At 39.7% G+C, this 19046-nt stretch overlaps 1 protein-coding gene across 2 annotated transcripts in view; it reads right to left on the bottom strand.

Moving 5' to 3' along the window:
* Positions 1-661: 661 nt before the first annotated feature.
* Pus7 (pseudouridine synthase 7) overlaps positions 662-19046 on the bottom strand; it is a 58636-nt gene continuing 40251 nt past the window's right edge. For both annotated transcript variants that reach the window (XM_010634026.3, XM_010634027.3), the window contains 7 exons: positions 13840-13901; positions 11464-11624; positions 10560-10686; positions 8992-9093; positions 4196-4325; positions 2379-2470; positions 662-1474 (listed from right to left, as the gene is read on the bottom strand). In XM_010634026.3, the coding sequence (XP_010632328.1) occupies positions 1338-1474; positions 2379-2470; positions 4196-4325; positions 8992-9093; positions 10560-10686; positions 11464-11624; positions 13840-13901 (811 nt within the window). In that variant the 3' untranslated portion in view covers positions 662-1337. The remainder of the gene's footprint in view (positions 1475-2378; positions 2471-4195; positions 4326-8991; positions 9094-10559; positions 10687-11463; positions 11625-13839; positions 13902-19046) is intronic.

Genomic DNA, 19046 nt, shown 5'->3' on the forward strand with positions numbered 1-19046 from the left:
GCGCTGCTGACAGAGGAACCTGGTATATTTTAAAGTCTTCTCTGCCATTATTTATTTTAGGACAAATACCAGTCCAGTGGTAACAGTTAACATAAAAGGCACCCAGAGTAAACATTAGACCTTAACCAATAAAAACAGCTACACAGTTACATGAAGAAGAACCTATCAGTGCAGCTCTCCTGCAAGGCATTGATGACTGCAAACTAAAAATCACATAAATGCTTACCTGAATCTAGTACATGAATTGCATAATGACTATTACCCTTTTTTTAGTACCAGCAATGAATTCAGGACCTCGTACTTGCCATAGAGGCACTGAGCCACGGAGCTACATCCTCAGCCCACTATCACTCTTCTGGGTGATGGTACTGCAGATTGAACTCCAGGGCCTTCACACTGAGCTATATCTCAGGTCATTCATTCATTTATTTATTTATTTGGTTTTTTTTGAGACAGGGTCTCACTATGTAACTGAGACTGACCTGGAACTCACTATGTAGCCCAGGCTGGTCTCAAACTCACAGTGATCCTCCTGCCTCAACCTCCCGAGTGTTGAGATTATAGGCGTGCACGCACCACTACGCCTGGGCCTCTCAGGTCTTTTTAAAGTTTTTGAGACAGGGTCTCCTAAGTCACCAAGTTATCCACGCTGGGCTTGAATTTGTGATCCTCCTGCCTCAGCCTCCCAGAGTGCTGGTATCACAGGCATGCATCACCACACCCAGCTAACAATCACTTTTGTGTTTATAAACCTGTAGACATTTTACTATCATTTGATTCAGTATGAGTACTACATTTATAACTGGGGACTCTCGAGTTATTTATCCATAATCAGAATTTGTTTTGCTGCATTTGCTCTTAAAACGCTTGCTGTGTACTCCACTCATGATGTGTTAAGAATTCCTGTTGTCAGGGGCCAGGCATTTAGCTCAGTGGCACTGGGGCTAACCTTGAAAGTACAAGATCCTGAGTTCGATCCCCAGGACTAGGAGAAACAAAAAAAAATTCCTTTTGTCCTTCAGATATGCAGCACAACCTAAAATTGCTATTTGATACATTCACACTAAAGTCCATTGTTATTATTATAAAGCACATAAAACTATTTCTGACTATGATTTAAGCACCTAAAGTACATTCTGACCAATTTATATTTTCTGAGCTAAAATTAGGATCCTCAAAATTTGTGTATATGTACAAACACTGCAAATTATTTAAGCTAATAAAAACTTAAAAAAATACAAATAATCTTTTACTATAAAGATTCAAGATCCACATATGAGTGCTCTGCCTTAAGAGGAAGCAAATACTTGTCTGCATGTAGATAAAGCAAGCACTCCTCAGCGGAGCCAGGTTGTATTCAGCTGTGTCTGGTTCTTGATGCTGGTATCCATTTTTAGCACTTCTCGGATGGCCATGGTAGCATAAGTAGAAGGAGGAAGTGAAAAATCCATTTTCAGAGCCCTGTATTTGCCTTCTGCCAGGCAAAAAAGAGGACAACAATCAGAAGATGAAGGCAGACACGTACAGAGTGGAGAGTCACAGAATCTCCAGACAAACCTAAAGAGCTGTGTCCTCTCCACAAGCTTCCACCTCCCTGGAAGTGAGAGATCTGTGAGTGTACGAACCAGCTGGATGGACACAGCAACTCTACCCAGGAGCCTTCACGCAAGGGGCAGATGACAGAAGAGCACAGTGGAGAAAGGCACAACAATTTAAAAAAAGTAAAGCTGGCCCCAGCCAAGGACACAGACACCCAACACCAATGACAAAAAGGAATGATAAGGCCACGTGTTCTCTTTCACAGTGGTCTGCTCTCACCCTTGGAGTGCAATTCCGTTCCTATTTTTAATTGGCCTACACTCACTCTGCAGAACATGCTTTTTTTCTTCTTTTAGAGACAGGGTCTCACTACATAGTGCAGGCTGGCCTAGAACTCCTGGTGATCCTCCTGCCTCAGCCTCCCAAGTGCTGGAATTCCAGGCATGTGCTACCACACCCAGCCTGAGCATGTTTCTTTTCCTACTTTTAGTAAATGTAAAATCATACCACTTTTTAAAACAAACAGAGGAATGACAAGAAATTGACAACGAGAAAGCAGTTTTTTGGACACCCTTATTGTCTCTGCGTGAGGACAGGGAGGAAATATGCAATCACCCAATATCACACTATCTATAACGTTCATCTTCAGTGGGAGTGACTGTTTTAGCTACTTACCTTCAGCTACGATCATGAAGCTTAAGGTGACAAAACATGAAATAGAAATCACAGAGTGGGTGGGTGGTGGTGATAACTCTAAGAGCAGTTTCCCCAAAACATTACATTTTTATATGAGAAAACATTTCAAAACTGACACAGAGCCGAAGAGTAAGTGAGCTTACCAGAAGCAAATACCGGTGGTGGTTTCCCTTCTAGGTTGTCCACATCAGTGTTGAAAAGTGGAATTTTAGGGTCATCATATGCAACCACTCCCCTTCAAAACATATAAAGTTAAGTATGACTATGAACATTCATAAATGGAATTACATTTCTCATCAGCATTTGTTTCCCAAGAAAACACATAGATCTATTGTAAATAATTATAGCTGGGATGCTTCAACAACAAAACAGGGCTACACTTACAAAAAACTCTTCCTAGGGCCTTTATATTACTATATAGTAAGATGACAGGTGACGCTGACCTCTGGAAATGACAGAAAATGTTTCCCTAGGATGGAAATTCTTTTTACATGAAACTAAGCAGTAAACCTCACTTTGTACAAATGTGATATGAATCACTTCCATTTTCTCTAGTGTGGTCATGACCTCACAAACACCTTTTTACTAGTGAGGAACTGTCTCAAGTGAAGAAGGTAAAGCTCAACTCTGCTAACTTCATGCCCCCTGCCAGAGAAGAAACAGGGAGAAGGTGAGAGGGCGAGAGGAAAATAAAATTTCCTGGTACTAGGTAACAAGTTTAGGATTTCATTTTAAAATTATCAAATAAAGCTTTAGATAATACTCATAAGAAAGTATTTTAAAATAAATAAATACAAGTATCCTTTTCTAGAAACATATTAGAACAACCAGTTCTAATAACCAGTTGGAATTCATAGCAAATTCTGAATAATTCACTTAGGGATAGCTCTATTATAACAAATTTTAATTTTTTTAGAAATATGAGGAAACGTTCATTCTCTACATATTTCTTCAATAATTTAGTGTTCAACCAATGAATGGCTAAAGAAAAGGTGGGGGTTTTCTACAATGGAGTACTACTCTGCCATAAAGAAGGATGAGCTAGGGGCTGGGGGTTTAGCTCAGTGGTGCCGCTGGCTGCTTCACAAGCACAAGGTCCTGAGTTCAATTCCCAGTACCACAAAAAAAAAAAAAAAAAAAAAAGGCAGCAGCTCCAGACATTTATAGCTAAAAGGATGGACCTGGAGACCACACTCTTAAGTAAAATAAATTGGACACATGTTTCTTTCTTTTTAATTTTGTTTTTTCGAGGCAGTGTCTCCCTTTGTAGTGCAGGCTGGCGTGAACTCACTATGTAGCCCACAGTGGCCTCAAACTAGCAGAAATCCTTCTGCATCAGCCTCCCAAGTGCTGAGATTACAGGGATGCACTACCATGCTTGGCTCAGGGCACACATGTTTAAATACCACATTCTTTCTCTGCTGTGAAAAACTGAAAGTGGAAATAAGGACTAAAATATCTAACAGATATTGGGAAATGTCAAGAAAATGTTCAAATGGGAGGAGGGAGAAAAGAAGAGACAAGGAAAAAAGTGAAAAAAGAAGGAAAAAATGGAAACAAAGCTTTTGTACATAGAGAGGGGAGGGGGCTTGAAGGGAGGAGGGGAATAAGAAATAAGAGGCGGGAGGTAAAATGTACAGGTGCAAATTCCCTATGAAGAGTGTTATCATCATGTATGCCTAAAATATACCAATAAATACTTTGTTACAGAAAATAATTCAGTGATATTAGCAAATGTAAATGAAGTCACTTTCACTGTATGATGACATTCAATACAGCTTCATGTATTACTTGATTTGAAAAATACCAACTGACAGAGCAGCAATAACAGTAATAAGAACAGTAGTACTTATGAAATACTTAGATGCTAGGTTCTAAGCACCAAGAACTACACATGTAAAGCAAAAACTGAAAACCTTATGGAGTAATTTGGTTCTACTTCATCCTAGACTATACTCACCAGCTGACATTCTGAGGACGAATAATGATCTTTCGGTAGGCCCCTGACAAGGAATAATCTCGAATTTTGTGTCTCATATTGTCAATATCAAGGTTGTCTGTGGTCAGCATTTCTCTGTAGGCTTCACTAACTAATACAAAATAGAAAAAGTTAGTTGGGATGCAGCCTGACAACACGTTCTAGTCTACCTTGAATTAGACTAGAAAAAATGTAGTATGTATATTCTGTTAGACTGCCCTAACATCAGTCACCCTAATTTATGAACTAAAGTCTATTCTCTGGAATACAAACTTAGTGGTTTAGCAACCAGGACTAGGAGGTGACTGCAGCTTTGGTTTGTCCAATCTGTAGGTTATCTGTAACCAGTGCTCCTACTGTAGGTTAACTCTCAAGTCAACTGCAAAAGGCCCCTTCAGGAGCCAAGAGTAATGGTGCATGCTTGTCACCTCAGCACTCAGGGGGATGAGGCAGAAGGACCAGGAGTTTGAGGCCAACCTGGGCTACATAGCAAGTTTAAGGCCAGCTTGGATTATGCAAGACCTTGTCACAAACAAACGAAACCATTTCATCCAAAGTTCCTAAACTATGTGCTCAGAGTAAGAAGAGACCATACACAAAAGCTTCAATGCTCTTTGGAAGTAGTCATAAATAAATGTATAAAAATAAGAGACCCTGGAAAGCCATCTGTCTTACTCTTACACCTTATGTAGAAGCTGCATTTAATAATGAGACAGCTTCTAGACTTCACTTCCACATTGTTATTTACAGGGAACTACTTCTTTGTGAAGCACAAAATTACTAGAAAGTTCTTCCTATTCCAAGCTGAAATCTGTCTCCCCCCGCACAGCTTTGAGTTTATTGGTACATTTTAGGGATACAGTACAGTTACATTCATTGTTGGGGTCTTGTACCTCTACATGCCAGGTCTTGATTCTCATTTTTCACCTTGTCCCTGCCCTCCCTTCACCCCCTCCTCCCTTCCCCATTCTACAAACACTTTATTTCCATCTTTTCATTAGCTCACATTTTTTTCTTTTGAAATCTGTCTTCTTATAGCCTGTGATGATGGCTCTGGAACATAATGGGTAAACTTTCCTCTATAAATACTCTCAAGTATTGGATCTTTAAACCACATCATCAGATCAAACAACAGTCCTCTTAACTGTCTCTCCTTTGACACACACACACACGTTTTGTTTTCTGAGACAGGGTCTCACTATGTAATCAAGGTTGGACCTGAACTTCTGACCCTTTTGCCTCAGCCTGAGTGCTGGGATTACAGGTGTGCACGACCACGCCAGGCTAACATTTTTGTTTTCTCTACCAACACTTCATCCGCCCTAGGGCAGCAGGCTTATAAATGCAACAGTAATTCTGGATGCTTTTAAATAATTTTTCATATAAACATTATCGAACTAGGACTTCTCCATTGGTACATTTGATCTCTGAGTTTAAATATGAGAATTTATGTTTAATCCTATTATATGATTTCTACAGTTTTCTGAGATGGGGTCTTGCTACATTGCCTAGGCTGGCCTTGAACTTGCAGGCTTCCCCTTAGCCTCTCAACTATCTGGTGCAGTTCTTAAAATAATTTTTCATTTATCTGATATTAACTACTCGGCACTATTTACAAATGTGATCAGCAGGTTTCTTTATCTAGGCTGTTCATTAAAAAGTTAACAGGCAATCCTAAATACTAATGTACACCTGCTAGGTGTCCACTTGCTGCAGATCACCCATACAGTGTATAAGTCCCTATTTCAGCCACAAGGTTTCACTAATGGCACTGTCAAAACTGTTAAACTTGCTCCAGTTGGTATTAGCAATGTTTCTGATTCTGAGAAGTGTAAGAAAGAAAAGAATGTTTCTTTTTTCTTTGGAGACAAGGTCCTGCTATGTAGTTCATGTTGGCTCTGAAAACACTGTGTAGCCCAGGCTGCCCTCTAATTTACTGTGATCCTCCTGCTTCAGCCTAAAAAGTGCTGGGATTACAGGTACATGCCACCATGCCCTGCCTTCTTTTTCTTTCTTTGGACAGTTGGATTTGGGATGTCAACTTGACTAGATTAAAGAATATTAAGATGGATGTACACCATTATTTGTTTTCAATGTTTCAGTAGGCCCTGAGCCCATCCCTTTTTTTGGTCATCCCCTTTATACTTTAAGGGAAACACAAGTAATTTTTTGTTTCCTCTCCCTTCCATCCTTTTCTTCCCTCCATCCCTCCCTCCCTCGGTACTACTAATTGAACCTTTGTACTGAGCTACATTCCCAGCACTCCTCTTTCCTTTTGGTACTGGGAATCCAACTTAGGACACTGCTAGGCAGGTGTAGTGTTACTAAGCGAAATCTGCGGCCCTCCCAGGCCCTTTAAAAAAAAAAAATTGAGACTGGGTCTTGCTAAATTGCCTAGGTTGGGCTTGAACTCACAGTCCTGCCTCAGCCTCCCAGAGTGCTGGGATGACAGCACCACTGTGCCTGGCTTGATTTTATTTTTTATTAAACTGACTGGGCTGCCCCACACTTGCATGGGGAAGATGTTTATGGAGGAGGCTGGCATGTGAGTAGGAGCACTCTGTGTGCACACACCTTGGATGGAACAAAAAGGAAAAAGGGTGGGTTCCCTCTCTTAGGGCTGGAATGGCCCTCTTCTCTCCTGCAGGTCACAAATCCAGGCTCTTCTGCCCTCCTGTAGTCTCTGATGAAAGCCATGCCACTGCCTTCCCTGCTCTCAGGCCTATGGACCTGGACTGTACAACTACTGCCTCCTGGTTCTGCATCTTGCAGGCAACCTGCCAAGGGATTCCCAGTTTTGCAGTGGGCTTGTCTCTCTGTAGTACTAGGGAAGCTGGCTGTAAGTGTCTCAAGTGCCTTCCCACAGCTCCTGTTTCTGCTCTTCTGGTTCCTGCACCCCACCTCACATTCCCACCTCCTCACATCTACCCCTTTCCCTCAGGGAAGTCAGCAATTTGGTTGAATCAATCAACATATAAATGGTACATTTCCACTTAGCCCTTCTAGAGTATTTACATTACCTAAGAAGAGCATTTCCTATAATCATTTTTCTAATTCATAAAATTTCCAGGAATATATTTTAATAAGTAAAATATTTCTGGCTACTGGATGTGACACATTCCTATAATCTCAGCACTCACGAGGCTTAAGTAAGAGGACTGCTGCAAATTCGAGGCCAGCCTAGGCAACATAATAAGTTCAAGGCCATCCTGAACTAATAGCAAAGCCCAGTCTGAAGAAACCAAAACTAAAACCAAAAATTCCGGCTTCTTGAGAGAAAAGATATTTTAACAGGAAAAGACTCACAACCAATCTCAGAGTCTCAGGTAGGCATAATTCCCAGAGTCAGTCCCACTGAGTTGGTGCCACAGTGAGAGCTGCTCTCTTTTTTTAAATTTCTGAAGAGTCAAAGTTTTAATCCTCTACCCGCTGCACAAGAGGAACCCAGGAGAGCAACAGAAATAATTCGTAGCAGCTTCTGGAGAATGGGAAATAGAGAATTCTAATTTTCCACTTTGGGGTGGTGGTGGTAGGGACGGTGTTCAAAATGAGCTACACCTCAAGCATCTTTTTTATTTTTAATTCTGAAACAGTCCTCTTGTAAATCACTAAATTACCCAGGTTGGACTTGAAGTTGGGATCCTCCTGCCCAGCCTCACAGATATCAGGACCACAGGCATATGTTACCATGCCCAGCTTAACTTTCCACTTTTTTAAGCTTCTGCATATTTGGTGACTTTTTATTTTAGTTTTCTGGTACTGGGCATCAATCTCAGGACATCATACTTGTGAGGCAGGTGGCAGAACCACTGAGTTAAATCCCCGGTCCAATTGCTGACTTTTAAAACACAACCACATACTACTTTGTGGTGCTGAGGACCAAACCAAGGGGCTCAAACGTATTAGACAAGTGCTCTACCACTAAGCTACATCATCAATCTTTTCTAGGTTTTTTTTGTTTTGTTTTTTGGTATCGGGGATCGAACTCAGGACCTTGTGCTTGGAGGCAGGCATGGTGCCACTGAGCTAAATCCTTGGCCCCCTTTTATAGTTTTTTTAGAAAAGTTTAAAGAAACCTATGTCAAAGTACAACTGTCCATCCACACGCACTTTCTCAGTGACTCTTCAGACTCTTCCTGTCTTTGATACAAATTAGTGATTCTTTTTTGTTTTGCAGTGCTGGGGACTGAACCCAAGGCTTGGTGTACACGAGGCAAGTGCTCTAACACTAAGCCATATCCTAGTCTTAAATTAACGCGTTTTAGAAATTTAAATAATGCAAGAAGCAATGATAAGAATAAAACTGTTATTAATGGGCTGGGGATTTGGCTCAGTGGTTCCACTGTCAGCTTTGCAAGTGCAACTTGAGTTCGATTCCCAGTACCAAAAATCCCAAAAAACTGTTACTAGTACTACTATCTCCTCCCTCCCCTCACCCCTCTCGGGCCCAGGCTGGACTCCAAATCATGAGCCCAAGCAGTCCTACAAGCAGCCCTCTGGTTTTAGCATCTAGCACAGTGGGGACTACAGGGAAGGGCCCAGCTCTCCTTTCTTAATCTAAATTCTCCATTTAAATGTACCCTTCTGGGAAACTTTCATACACAAACACAGTTTATATATGTATGTTTGAAATTTAAATAGCCCCTTTAAGTGTGATGGAAATAAGGTTTTAAAATCAAGAATAGTGTTTTTTTTCTTTTCTTCACATGTGGCTGTCAGGGCTTAAATTCATTAGACTTGTTTTCACTATTTTGATGACCACCCCCCAGAGAACTTACTTTTATGCTTTGGGTAGATCACATCAAAACCAGGCAAGGGCATCACTACATCATGAATGGAGTAATTATTAACATCTTCTTCCTCAATATAGGTGGCTGTGGCTGCAAATCCATAAGCAAACAGTAACTTAAAGAAAAAGCCACTATTTTTGTGCGTTCAAGCTTGTAAGGAAATTGAGTTAGGATTAGGATTTGTCTTTTCTATTCTAAGAAATAAAACCAAAGATTTAGTAGAATTTTTTTTTTTTTTTTTTTTGGTACCAGGGATTGAACTCAGGACCTTGCACTTACAAGGCAGGCACGGGTGCTAGTGAGCTAAATCCCTGGCCCATTTAATAGAATTCTTAATGAAGATTAAAAACACTCAGTTGCATCATTTTCTGGGAACACCCACTTTTTAAAAATTAGCACCTTGGGACCGGGGATTTAAGCTCAATGGTTCTACTGCCTGCCTTGCAAGCACAAGGTCCTGAGTTCAATCCCTAGTACCAAAAAGAAAAAAAAAACCAGCACTTTAAAATGGGCATGTTGGTGCACATGCCTGTGAGCCCAGCACTCGCTGAGGCAAGAAGATTGCTCTAAGTTTGAGGCCAGCCTGGGCTACAAAGTGAGTTCAAGTCCAGTCTGAATTACAAGGTGAGACTTACTAAAAAAAAATTAAAAAAAAAAAAAAAAAAAAAAATCCAGCACCTTTACCCTTCTTAGGTGATAATGTGAAATGTGAAAAGCTTTATGGAAAGCCATCATACACATGTATTCATTCTGCTAAATGAATAAAGAATTTTTAAAAAACCTATATTTAATGGATGAAACATGGTGGTACATGGGACAGTAAAGTACACTGGTGTGATCAATACTGCAAGAAGAAAAAACATTACATCAGGAAAAACAAAATTTCAGAACAAATGCAGATGAACAGGCCATGTAAGAACTAACAGATGGTGGCCAGGCATGTCACTGACCCAGGAACATGGATCTTGGAATCAGACAAGAATTCGTTTTTTTCCCAACAGCTATGGTACACTGAGCAAGGGACTAAACTGCATGAAAAATGGAAAGAATACCTGCAAGAAGCACTACAGGATACAGGCAAAGAAAGGGGTTGGTGCAAGACCTGGAACACAGCAGGCCACAGTGGATGAGATGTTACTGCTGTCTTAGGAACGTCTTGGGTGCAGCACACACAGAATGCCCATTCTATAATGGCCTGCACATACAGTTAGCTCCAGTCTGGGACTAACCTAAAGAAATTTTAAAACTGGCTGACAACAAACTACAAATACACATATGCGTAGGCCCAGGTTAAAGCTGGAAAGGGATTATAGTCATCATGGGTTCAAATCCTATTCTACAAGCTAACTGAGAAAATGGAGAGTCAGCTGCTTCCTCAAACTGGATAAAGATTTTTTAAAATTACATATACAAACTAGTCACTCTAAGCTTACATGGCCCTTCCATCTCAAGCTTACTAGACACTCTCTTAATTTAGTAGGCAGGCAGGATTTTAAAGCCATTGGTGTCCGAGACCTAAATCCTATTTGACTGAACAATGATACGAGCCGTTTTACCTCCTTTGAGAACAAGGTCCCCTGGGACAGGTTTCAGCCCATAGTCTTCTATCCTCTTGCTCACCATATTATTCCACACATAGCTTTGATAGCTATGGATATACATTAAGCGATTATTTCTTGGTATCTGAGGGGAAGGGTGAAAAAGGCAAAAAAATTGAATATAAAACACTGTAGTCTCTTAAGACATCTTGTTTAGTGGTGAACCTAGTATTAGAAACTGATTTTTTAAATAGCTTGTAAAAACATTCACTGATACAGAGCACTAAACATTAGAGACAGAGACCTCAAACTAGATGGATTAATGTGGTAGAAGTTTATAAATCCTATTCATCTAAAATGCCTTAATGACAACTAATTTCTAGCAGGGAGAATACTGCTTTATTTGTACATCTGGGAAAAAGCAACTAAGACAGGTTTAAAGTGTAAATTTTAACATGTCCTAGACTATTATATAAAATAGTGGCAGAGGTTACCCTTGCCAAGATGACACCACTCTTGGGCCACCACAGTAAAACCAGACTAACAGGCAACTATTTAGACTGCTAAGGTCCAACTCTCTTAAGGCAGTTTACAGTTCTAAGATTGATGACCAAGAAATGATCAGACAAAAGATTCTGTATTTCTTGAATACTCTATTTAATTTTCCACCGGAGACTGTATTTTGCATATTAACGCTTCTCATGCCCTCAATGTTAAAAAGTAGTGCCAATGTTGTCCACATCCACCCACTTGTCTCCATTTGGGTCTGAAAAGGATCACCGGGGTAAAACACCTCTTTGGAGTCACAAAGGATACTCAATTACCTTCTGTTCTTTCAAAATTTAGTAAAATCTTCTAAGATAAAGCTTAAAAATCATTAAACCACCTTGGGCCATTGCCTGACTTCACAAATCGCACTCACTATGCCAAATGCAGAGACTATATTCTTCATTCCATATTTTGAAAGTCCTCGAAGCAGCTGCCCCTCCACACACCTTTTGACAGGCAGTTTTTTGAGGGCAGCAGCTGGGTCTTTGGTCTTCGCCCATTCTTCCCTGCATTTAACCAAGTACCCTTTTTCGGCTGGGGAGGAAGAAAGCTATGATTAAACAATTTATCCAACAGATGCTCTTTCACAATAGCGTATTTCATAGGGAACATGACATTATAAAAGTTGTTTACAGTGTTCTGCTCACTTGAGAACAGCTGCAAGAAAGTGGAAGGACCAGAACTAGGCCAAGTTTAAAGAAGTAAGTGCATGACTGTGCCAACATGCTCCTGCTCCCAGGCTGACAGTGACAGCTAATTACTCTTCACTGTCTGCACAGCTAATTCAACATAAGATAAAAGCCTGGTAGCCCTTTCTTCCTTCTCTTTTTCCATTTTACAGTCAAGTGTAATGGGTTATTTTCTTTAAAGTTACATAATTTTATCTTTTTGTTTAGTGTGCAGAAGAATAATTACCCAAAGTGAGTATAATTATTTTAGTAATTTATAAAGCAGGAGTTAAATCTTTTACACAGTATGCCTTTAGAGGTACTTTCTGGAAAACTATTAGTAAAACATTACTGGGGTTTGAGCTCAGTCTTGCTAATGCTAGACAAGTGTTCTACTACTAAGTTAAGCCCCCAGATTTCTTTATTTGAGACAGGACCTCGCCAAATTGTCTAGGCAGACCTTGAAGTTGCAGACCTCCTGCTACAGCCTCTGGAGTAGCTGGAATTAGAACTATGCACCATCATGCCCGGTCTTTTAAGAACTTCTAATCTCTAAATCTTAAGTTTTCCTCTTTTTTTTGATACAGGGTCTCACTGTGTAGTCCAGGCAGGTCTTGAACTAGCTACATATCAGAGGCTGACTTTGAATTAGCAATCTTCTGCTTCAGTATTTCTGAGAGCTGGGATTACAGATGTGTACCACTATGCTCAACTTCTCAAGGTGTTTTTGCCAAGATTTTATATTTCATTACACTATGCTTTAACAAAATAGCCCCATGTAAAGGATTCAAATACATTCACAGATTTAGCAGTGAAGAAAAGAAAATGAATTTATTTCTCAGATGTTTCCTCATTATGAATCAGATGAACTGTACAGCTAAAACCAGGATATAAATTTAAAATCTCAAGTACATACACAAAACTTGTGAAAAATATGAAGAAGCTATACTTTCAATTTTAATTTAAAAATAAAATTCTAAAAATAACCACCCCAATTTGCACATATGAAGTGCAATGAAAAAAAATATGGTAGATGTTTAAAATAACAAAAAATGTACAGCTGGGCATGATGGCACATGCCTGTAATCACAGTGTTTGAGAGGCTGAGGCAGGAGGACTGCCCCAAATATGAGGCCAGGCTGGGCTACATAGTGAGCTCAAGGCCAGCCTGAACTATATGAAAAGACCCTATCTCAAAAAAAAAAAAATTATAGTAACAGACATGTTGCCACTAATCCTGCTGAAAATCCTCTCCCTCACTTCAAACACACTTATCCCATCATTCTTGCCACTTCTTGAAGCAAGTGTGGAAGTCTTTTTTTTTTTTTGGTACCGGGGATCGAGCTCAGGTCCTTGTGCTTGCGAGGCAGGCAGCGGAACCACTGAGCCAAATCCTTGGCCCTGGACGTCTTCTTTTATGAGTATTATTAGTTGGGTTATAGTGACTCCCTCGACATCCTGAATTGGTTAAAAAAGTTTATCTTCCATGATCATTGAAGTCATACCCTAACAAATACTTCTATAAGCTTTCTAGTGGATGACATGAAGGAAGAGTACTCACTGAATTTTTTTTTTTTAATTATATCTCAAAAAGACTTTCAGAAGTGAAGATTTCCAGAACTACATTAGAGAGCAGCAAGAATGAAGGGATAAGTGTATATGAACCTAGGATAAGTATGAGGGAGATTAACAAAGTGTCTTTTCCTGTAATAAATTTTTAAAATGAAAACATTTACTGTATATTCAACTTACACTTTTTTTGGCGGGGAGAGACAAGGTCTTGTACTATGTAGCCCAAGCTGGCCTCAAACTCACAGAAATCCTCCTGTCTCATCATCTGGAGTGCTGGGATTTCAGGTGTGTACCACCATGCCTGAAACTCACACATTTTTTTATTGGAAGAAATTCCATGAATCAATCTGTGTATGTCTCTGTCTCTCTCCTGGCCTCAAACTCACAGTGATCTTCCTGCCTTGGGCTCATATACTGATTCTTTTCTTTATTTTCTTGTTTTCTTTTTGGCACTGGGGATTGAACCCACCCAACCTCATTATTTTCTTTAACATGAACTTTATTCTTACCTCCAGAACGAGGTTTTAGTATTAAATCCATGACTTCTGTCCAGGAATTTTGAAGAATAGCTCTAAGATTAAATAATATTTATTTTACCAATTTTGTATTAAGATGAACCTTATATGCCAAAATCTTTGTCAAGTAAAAAAAAAAATACTAGCTTTATAATTAAACTTAAATGTAAGCAGAAAAATTAGGATAAAAATTTCAAATTAAATACAAGAACTTTAGAAAAATGGAGAATGAAAGATGTCTACTCATAACACTTGATACCATTTTAGTTTTAAAATACTATAACAACATAAACACTACCTAGTTCTATTTGTACTTTACATTAGTATATATGGAATAGATAAAGTCTTCATCATTTTGGTGGTGCTGAGGATTGAACCTATGGCCTCATGTATGCTGGGCACACACTACCAACAAGCTACTTCCCTAGCTGAAAGTTAAGTCTGTGCCAAAACTCAGAAATTGCTCAAAATTTTTCCATATGTTAAACACTACCTACCTAGGCAAACAGAATAAATACAATTAATTCTTCTATATTATTCTCGCCAAAATGAAAATATCTTTACTTATTTATTATAAAATATCTATATTTATTTATTACAAAAGTTCTAAATTCTTATTAAAAATTACACAGTATATAAAAAAGATTTTCTGTTATCCAAGCTCTAAGAAATAAAACAATGGCAATACAGTGTGGCACACACACCTATAAGTATATGTGTAATTTTCCCTTATATTATAATATCTTTTACCACGTAAAATTGGTATTTTGAGTATTATGCCTGAAAATTTTTCCTTTAAGAATTTTACTCTTGGAAGTCATGTTTCTTTATCAAGAGACTATAGAAACATCATTTTATTAATTATTATTTTTCCACTTAATTATAACTTCTAATTTTCATGTTTAAACTAATATATGGGAAATTTCTGGACATGTAATTACCCGAGATGCTATTAGATATCTAGTGATGAGACAAAAATAAACCAATAATGTCAATCCAGTAGTGTGATTACGGTAATAGATTTCCTATTGTTGGCCACCCTTTGTTCTGGAACTAGCCACGTTACACGAGTCCTTGAGTCTCCTAGGGTGATACAATACTTAGCTGGCAAGGCTCCTAGCATCATCTTTAAGGATTGCAGAGCCAGGTTTGGTGGTGTACTCCTGTAATGCCAGCACTCAGGAGGCTGAGGCAAGAGGATCACTGTGAGTTTGAGACCAGCCTGGGCTATGTAGTGACTTTCAGGTCAACCTCAACTATATAGTGAAACCCTGTCTCAAAAAAAAACCCAAAAAATAAAATAAATAAGGATTGCAGCACTAAGTCAGCACCAAGCCTAGGTCTGCCTAGCATGCTGTGTAAAACTCAGCAGATATGTCCTATGCTATGGAAAAGGGTACGTGGCCTGCAGGTCACATCTGGTCAGCCACTGGGGAAGAGTTCATGAGACAAGGTCTCACTGTGTAATTCAGGCTGCCTGAACTTACTGTGAAAACCACGCTGGGCTTGAACAGGCAGTGATCCTCCTGCCTCATCCTCCTGAGTGTGGGATTACAGGATTACACCAAGCCCAGCTTGGCCATCTGACTTGTAAACAAACTTACTGGAAAACAGCTGTCCTGATTCAGCTGTGTGCTCTCTATGGCTGTTTTCATACTGCAACAACAGAACTGATAAGCTGCAACAAATACTCTAAGGCCATGAGGCCAAAATATTTAGACCTGTACAGAAAAAACCCTGCCAAGCACTTGGGAAGCTGAGGCACAAGCATCACAAGTCTGAGGTCAACTTGGGCTATGAAGCAAGTTCAAGACAGGCCTGGACCATACAGTGAGAGCCTGTTTCAAAGAAACAAAAATGAAGCAGATAGCACCACCCACTAGGCCACCAAGGAGCTGAATTGCACACAGGCGCTAGCACCTTTGGCCACCAGCCCTGATACTTGGATCCATACCATAGAGGTGCAGGAGGGCAAAAAGGACAGTGTTCTGAGTTCCAGAAGATAGAGCAGAAGTGAACAAAAATCCCTACAATAAAGGCACACCAGACCACTGCAATTGTTAAGTTGGAGGGATCACCACCTCCCATCAGACCTGGACTATCTTCAGGGGAAGGGCAATTGGAACCTGCAGTGGAACTTTGCACAGTTTAATCTGGCTGGAGGTCTGGGAGCTCAACCTGGACCTTGCAGTTAGAAATCAGCCTGAATCTCAGTGGACTGCTGCTGGCTTGCTGAGACTAACTGACATAGATCTGTACACAGTTGCTCACACTGTCTACTATGACAGCAGAGACGTACCCTGAAGGAGGCCCTTCATTTTTATTATTAATTTTTATTTACAAAGTTTTTCTTATTTTTAATTTTTTTCTTTTCAAAATTTTAATCCTTTTTCTTTCTCTCACTCTCCCAATTTATTCATCTCTGTCCATTTTTATTCCTAGTTTTGTTCTAATTTGGATTTTTTCTTTTTCTTTTCTTCTCTTTTTCCTTCTCTTGACTGTTATTAGTATTATAGGAAACTGAGTAATTTCTAGCTTCCTAGCTTCCCTACTGCTGTTACTTTGTTCTGTCCTTCTTTTTTTGGGGGGGTGGTGAGATAGGATCTCACTTTGTAGTTCAGATTGCCCTGGAACTCACTACGTAGCCCAGGCTGGCCTCGAACTCACAGAAATCTTCCTGCCTCAGCCTCCTGAGTGCTGGGATTACAGGTGTGTGCCACCATACCCAGCTACTTTGTTCTGTTCTTGTCTTTTCCTCTCGCCTTCAACAGTTTTTCTAGAGTTTGTGTGATCTTCCTGTGTCCTCAGGCCTCACTTCTAACCTCTCCCTATCCCTCCCTCCCAAACTCCTTCTAAGTCCTCATCCGAGGGGTAAAGTTGCTATATTGAAGAGTTTATTCACTATAAATATATTTTTGGGCTGGTGCTCAATTTTGATTTAATTCACACAGTTAAAAGTGATAAACAGCTACCACAAACTGTCATTTTCTAAGCTGTGCTTGATGCTATTGTTTGTTTCTTTTTTTTTGGTACTGGGGATCGAACTTGGGTCCTTGTGCTTGTGAGTCGTGCTCTGGAACCACTGAGCTAAATCCCCAGCCCACGATGCTACTGTTGTTGCTGATTGGATCACTTGAGCTAAAGTGTCGTAATAGATCTAATCAAATGCCTTTCCTGGTATTCTGGATTTGTTTTGTTTTGTTTTGTTTTGTTTTTGAGACAGGCTTACTATGTAGTTGAGACTGACCTGGAACTCACTATGTAGCCCAGGTTGGTCTCAAACTCACAGCAATCCTCCTGCCTCAGCCTCCCAAGTGCTGGGATTACAGGCATGGGACACCACACCCAGCTTCTTTCCTGGTATTCTGAAAACAACATTGGTAAAAGTCACAAGAGACTCAAAGCCTAAAGACCTGTTACGCATGGAAGACACCTCTGAGAAGAAATCATTCCATAAGGGTTCTAAATACAAGCAACAAAGATACTTACAATAAGAAATTTTGAAGTAGCAACCCAAAAATTAAACCAAAAGCAGTAACTACAACAAAAATAGAAATGAGAAGACAACTAAGCAAGGTGAAAACCCAGACATGCAGTTCAATAATGGCAATTTCTGGGGAAAACAAAGTGGAAAAACCTTATAATCAACCACCTGGACACCCTGAACTGATAAGCACAGAAAGTAACAAAACAGATGAATGAGGCTTTAGGAAAATTCAAAGCAAAAATAATTTCCCAGATAACTACAGAAATGGTAACCAGAAAGAAAGACATGATTAGAGACTCTAGAACAAAAACATAAAAAAATAGGGGCCAGGATTTAGCTCAGTGGTTCTTCTGCCTGCTTCGTAAGCACAAGGACCCGAGCTCGATCCTCAGTACCAAAAAAAAAAAAAAGATGAAATAGAAACATAAAAAAATAGACGAGCTCAGGACCATGATGGAAGCCATATGCCCAGCATAGGCAAGAAATGGAAACCATGAATGCCCTCTATAGCAAAGAAATGGAATCCATGAAACAAGATTCAAACAGATATTCAGGAAATTTAAAACTCTACTGAAACTATGTGCAGCACAATGAGCCAGAGTGAAGACAGAATGTCAGATATAGAAGACAGGATTGCGGTCATTGACTATGAAAAGAGAGATCTTTTAAAAATAGTAAGGGGCCATGAGAAATTCATCCAGGAGCTCCTAGATGATGCATAGAATAATGTAAGACCACTAGGAGTCCATAAAAAGCAGGAAAAAGTACAAATGACATAAAAAAATCTATTCACAGAAGCAATGGCAGAAAACTTCCCAAACACAGCAAAAGAATCTGACATACAGATACATGAGGCATATAGTATTCCAACTAGCAATGATTAAAAAAAAAAAAAATCTCCACCTAGACATATAATAATCAAGATCCCGGAAACCCAATAGAAGAACAAAATCCTACAAATAATTAGAGAAAAGAAAAGAAACAAATCACATACAAAGAGAAGCCCATCAGAATCACAGCAGACTTTTCAACACAAGCCCTCAAGTCAGGGAGAGCCTGGAAGGTATCTGAAGCCCTAAAAGAATACAACCTCTGGGGCCGGGGATTTAGCTCAGTGGTGCCACCACCTGCCTCACAAGCATAAGGCCCAGAGTTCAATCCCTGGTACCAAAAAAAAAAAAAAAAAAAAAAAAAACCCCAAAACAAAAAAAAAAAAAAAAAAAAAAGACAACCTCCAAACTAGATTGATGAATCCTGGAAAGCTATCTTTCAAGGGCCAGTAGAGCTGCTACCTGCATTGTAAGCGTAAGGTCCCAAGTTCAATTTCCAGTACCAAAAAACAAAACAAAACAAAACAAAAAACTATCTTTCATAATTGATGGGGGTAAAAAAATTTGATGGGGAAATTAGATACTTCTATGAAAAGAACACCTGAGAAGCCGGGTGTGGTGGCACACACCTGTAATCTAATCCCAACACTGGGGAGGTTGAGATAGGAGGACTGCTGTGAGTTCAAGAGCAGCCTGGGCTATGTAGTGAGTTCCAGATCAGTCTGAACTACACAGTGAGACCCTGTCTCAAAAAACCAAAAAAGGGCCGGGGACTTAGCTCAGCGGTTCCACCGCCTGCCTTGCAAGTGCAAGGACCCGAGTTCGATTCCCGGTACCAAAACCAAAAAACAAAAAACCAAAAAAAGAACATCTGAGAATCTTGG

The sequence above is a fragment of the Fukomys damarensis genome, unplaced genomic scaffold, assembly GCF_012274545.1.
Source record: "Fukomys damarensis isolate Sample0158 unplaced genomic scaffold, DMR_v1.0_HiC HiC_scaffold_4, whole genome shotgun sequence".
Classification (NCBI taxonomy): domain Eukaryota; kingdom Metazoa; phylum Chordata; class Mammalia; order Rodentia; family Bathyergidae; genus Fukomys; species Fukomys damarensis.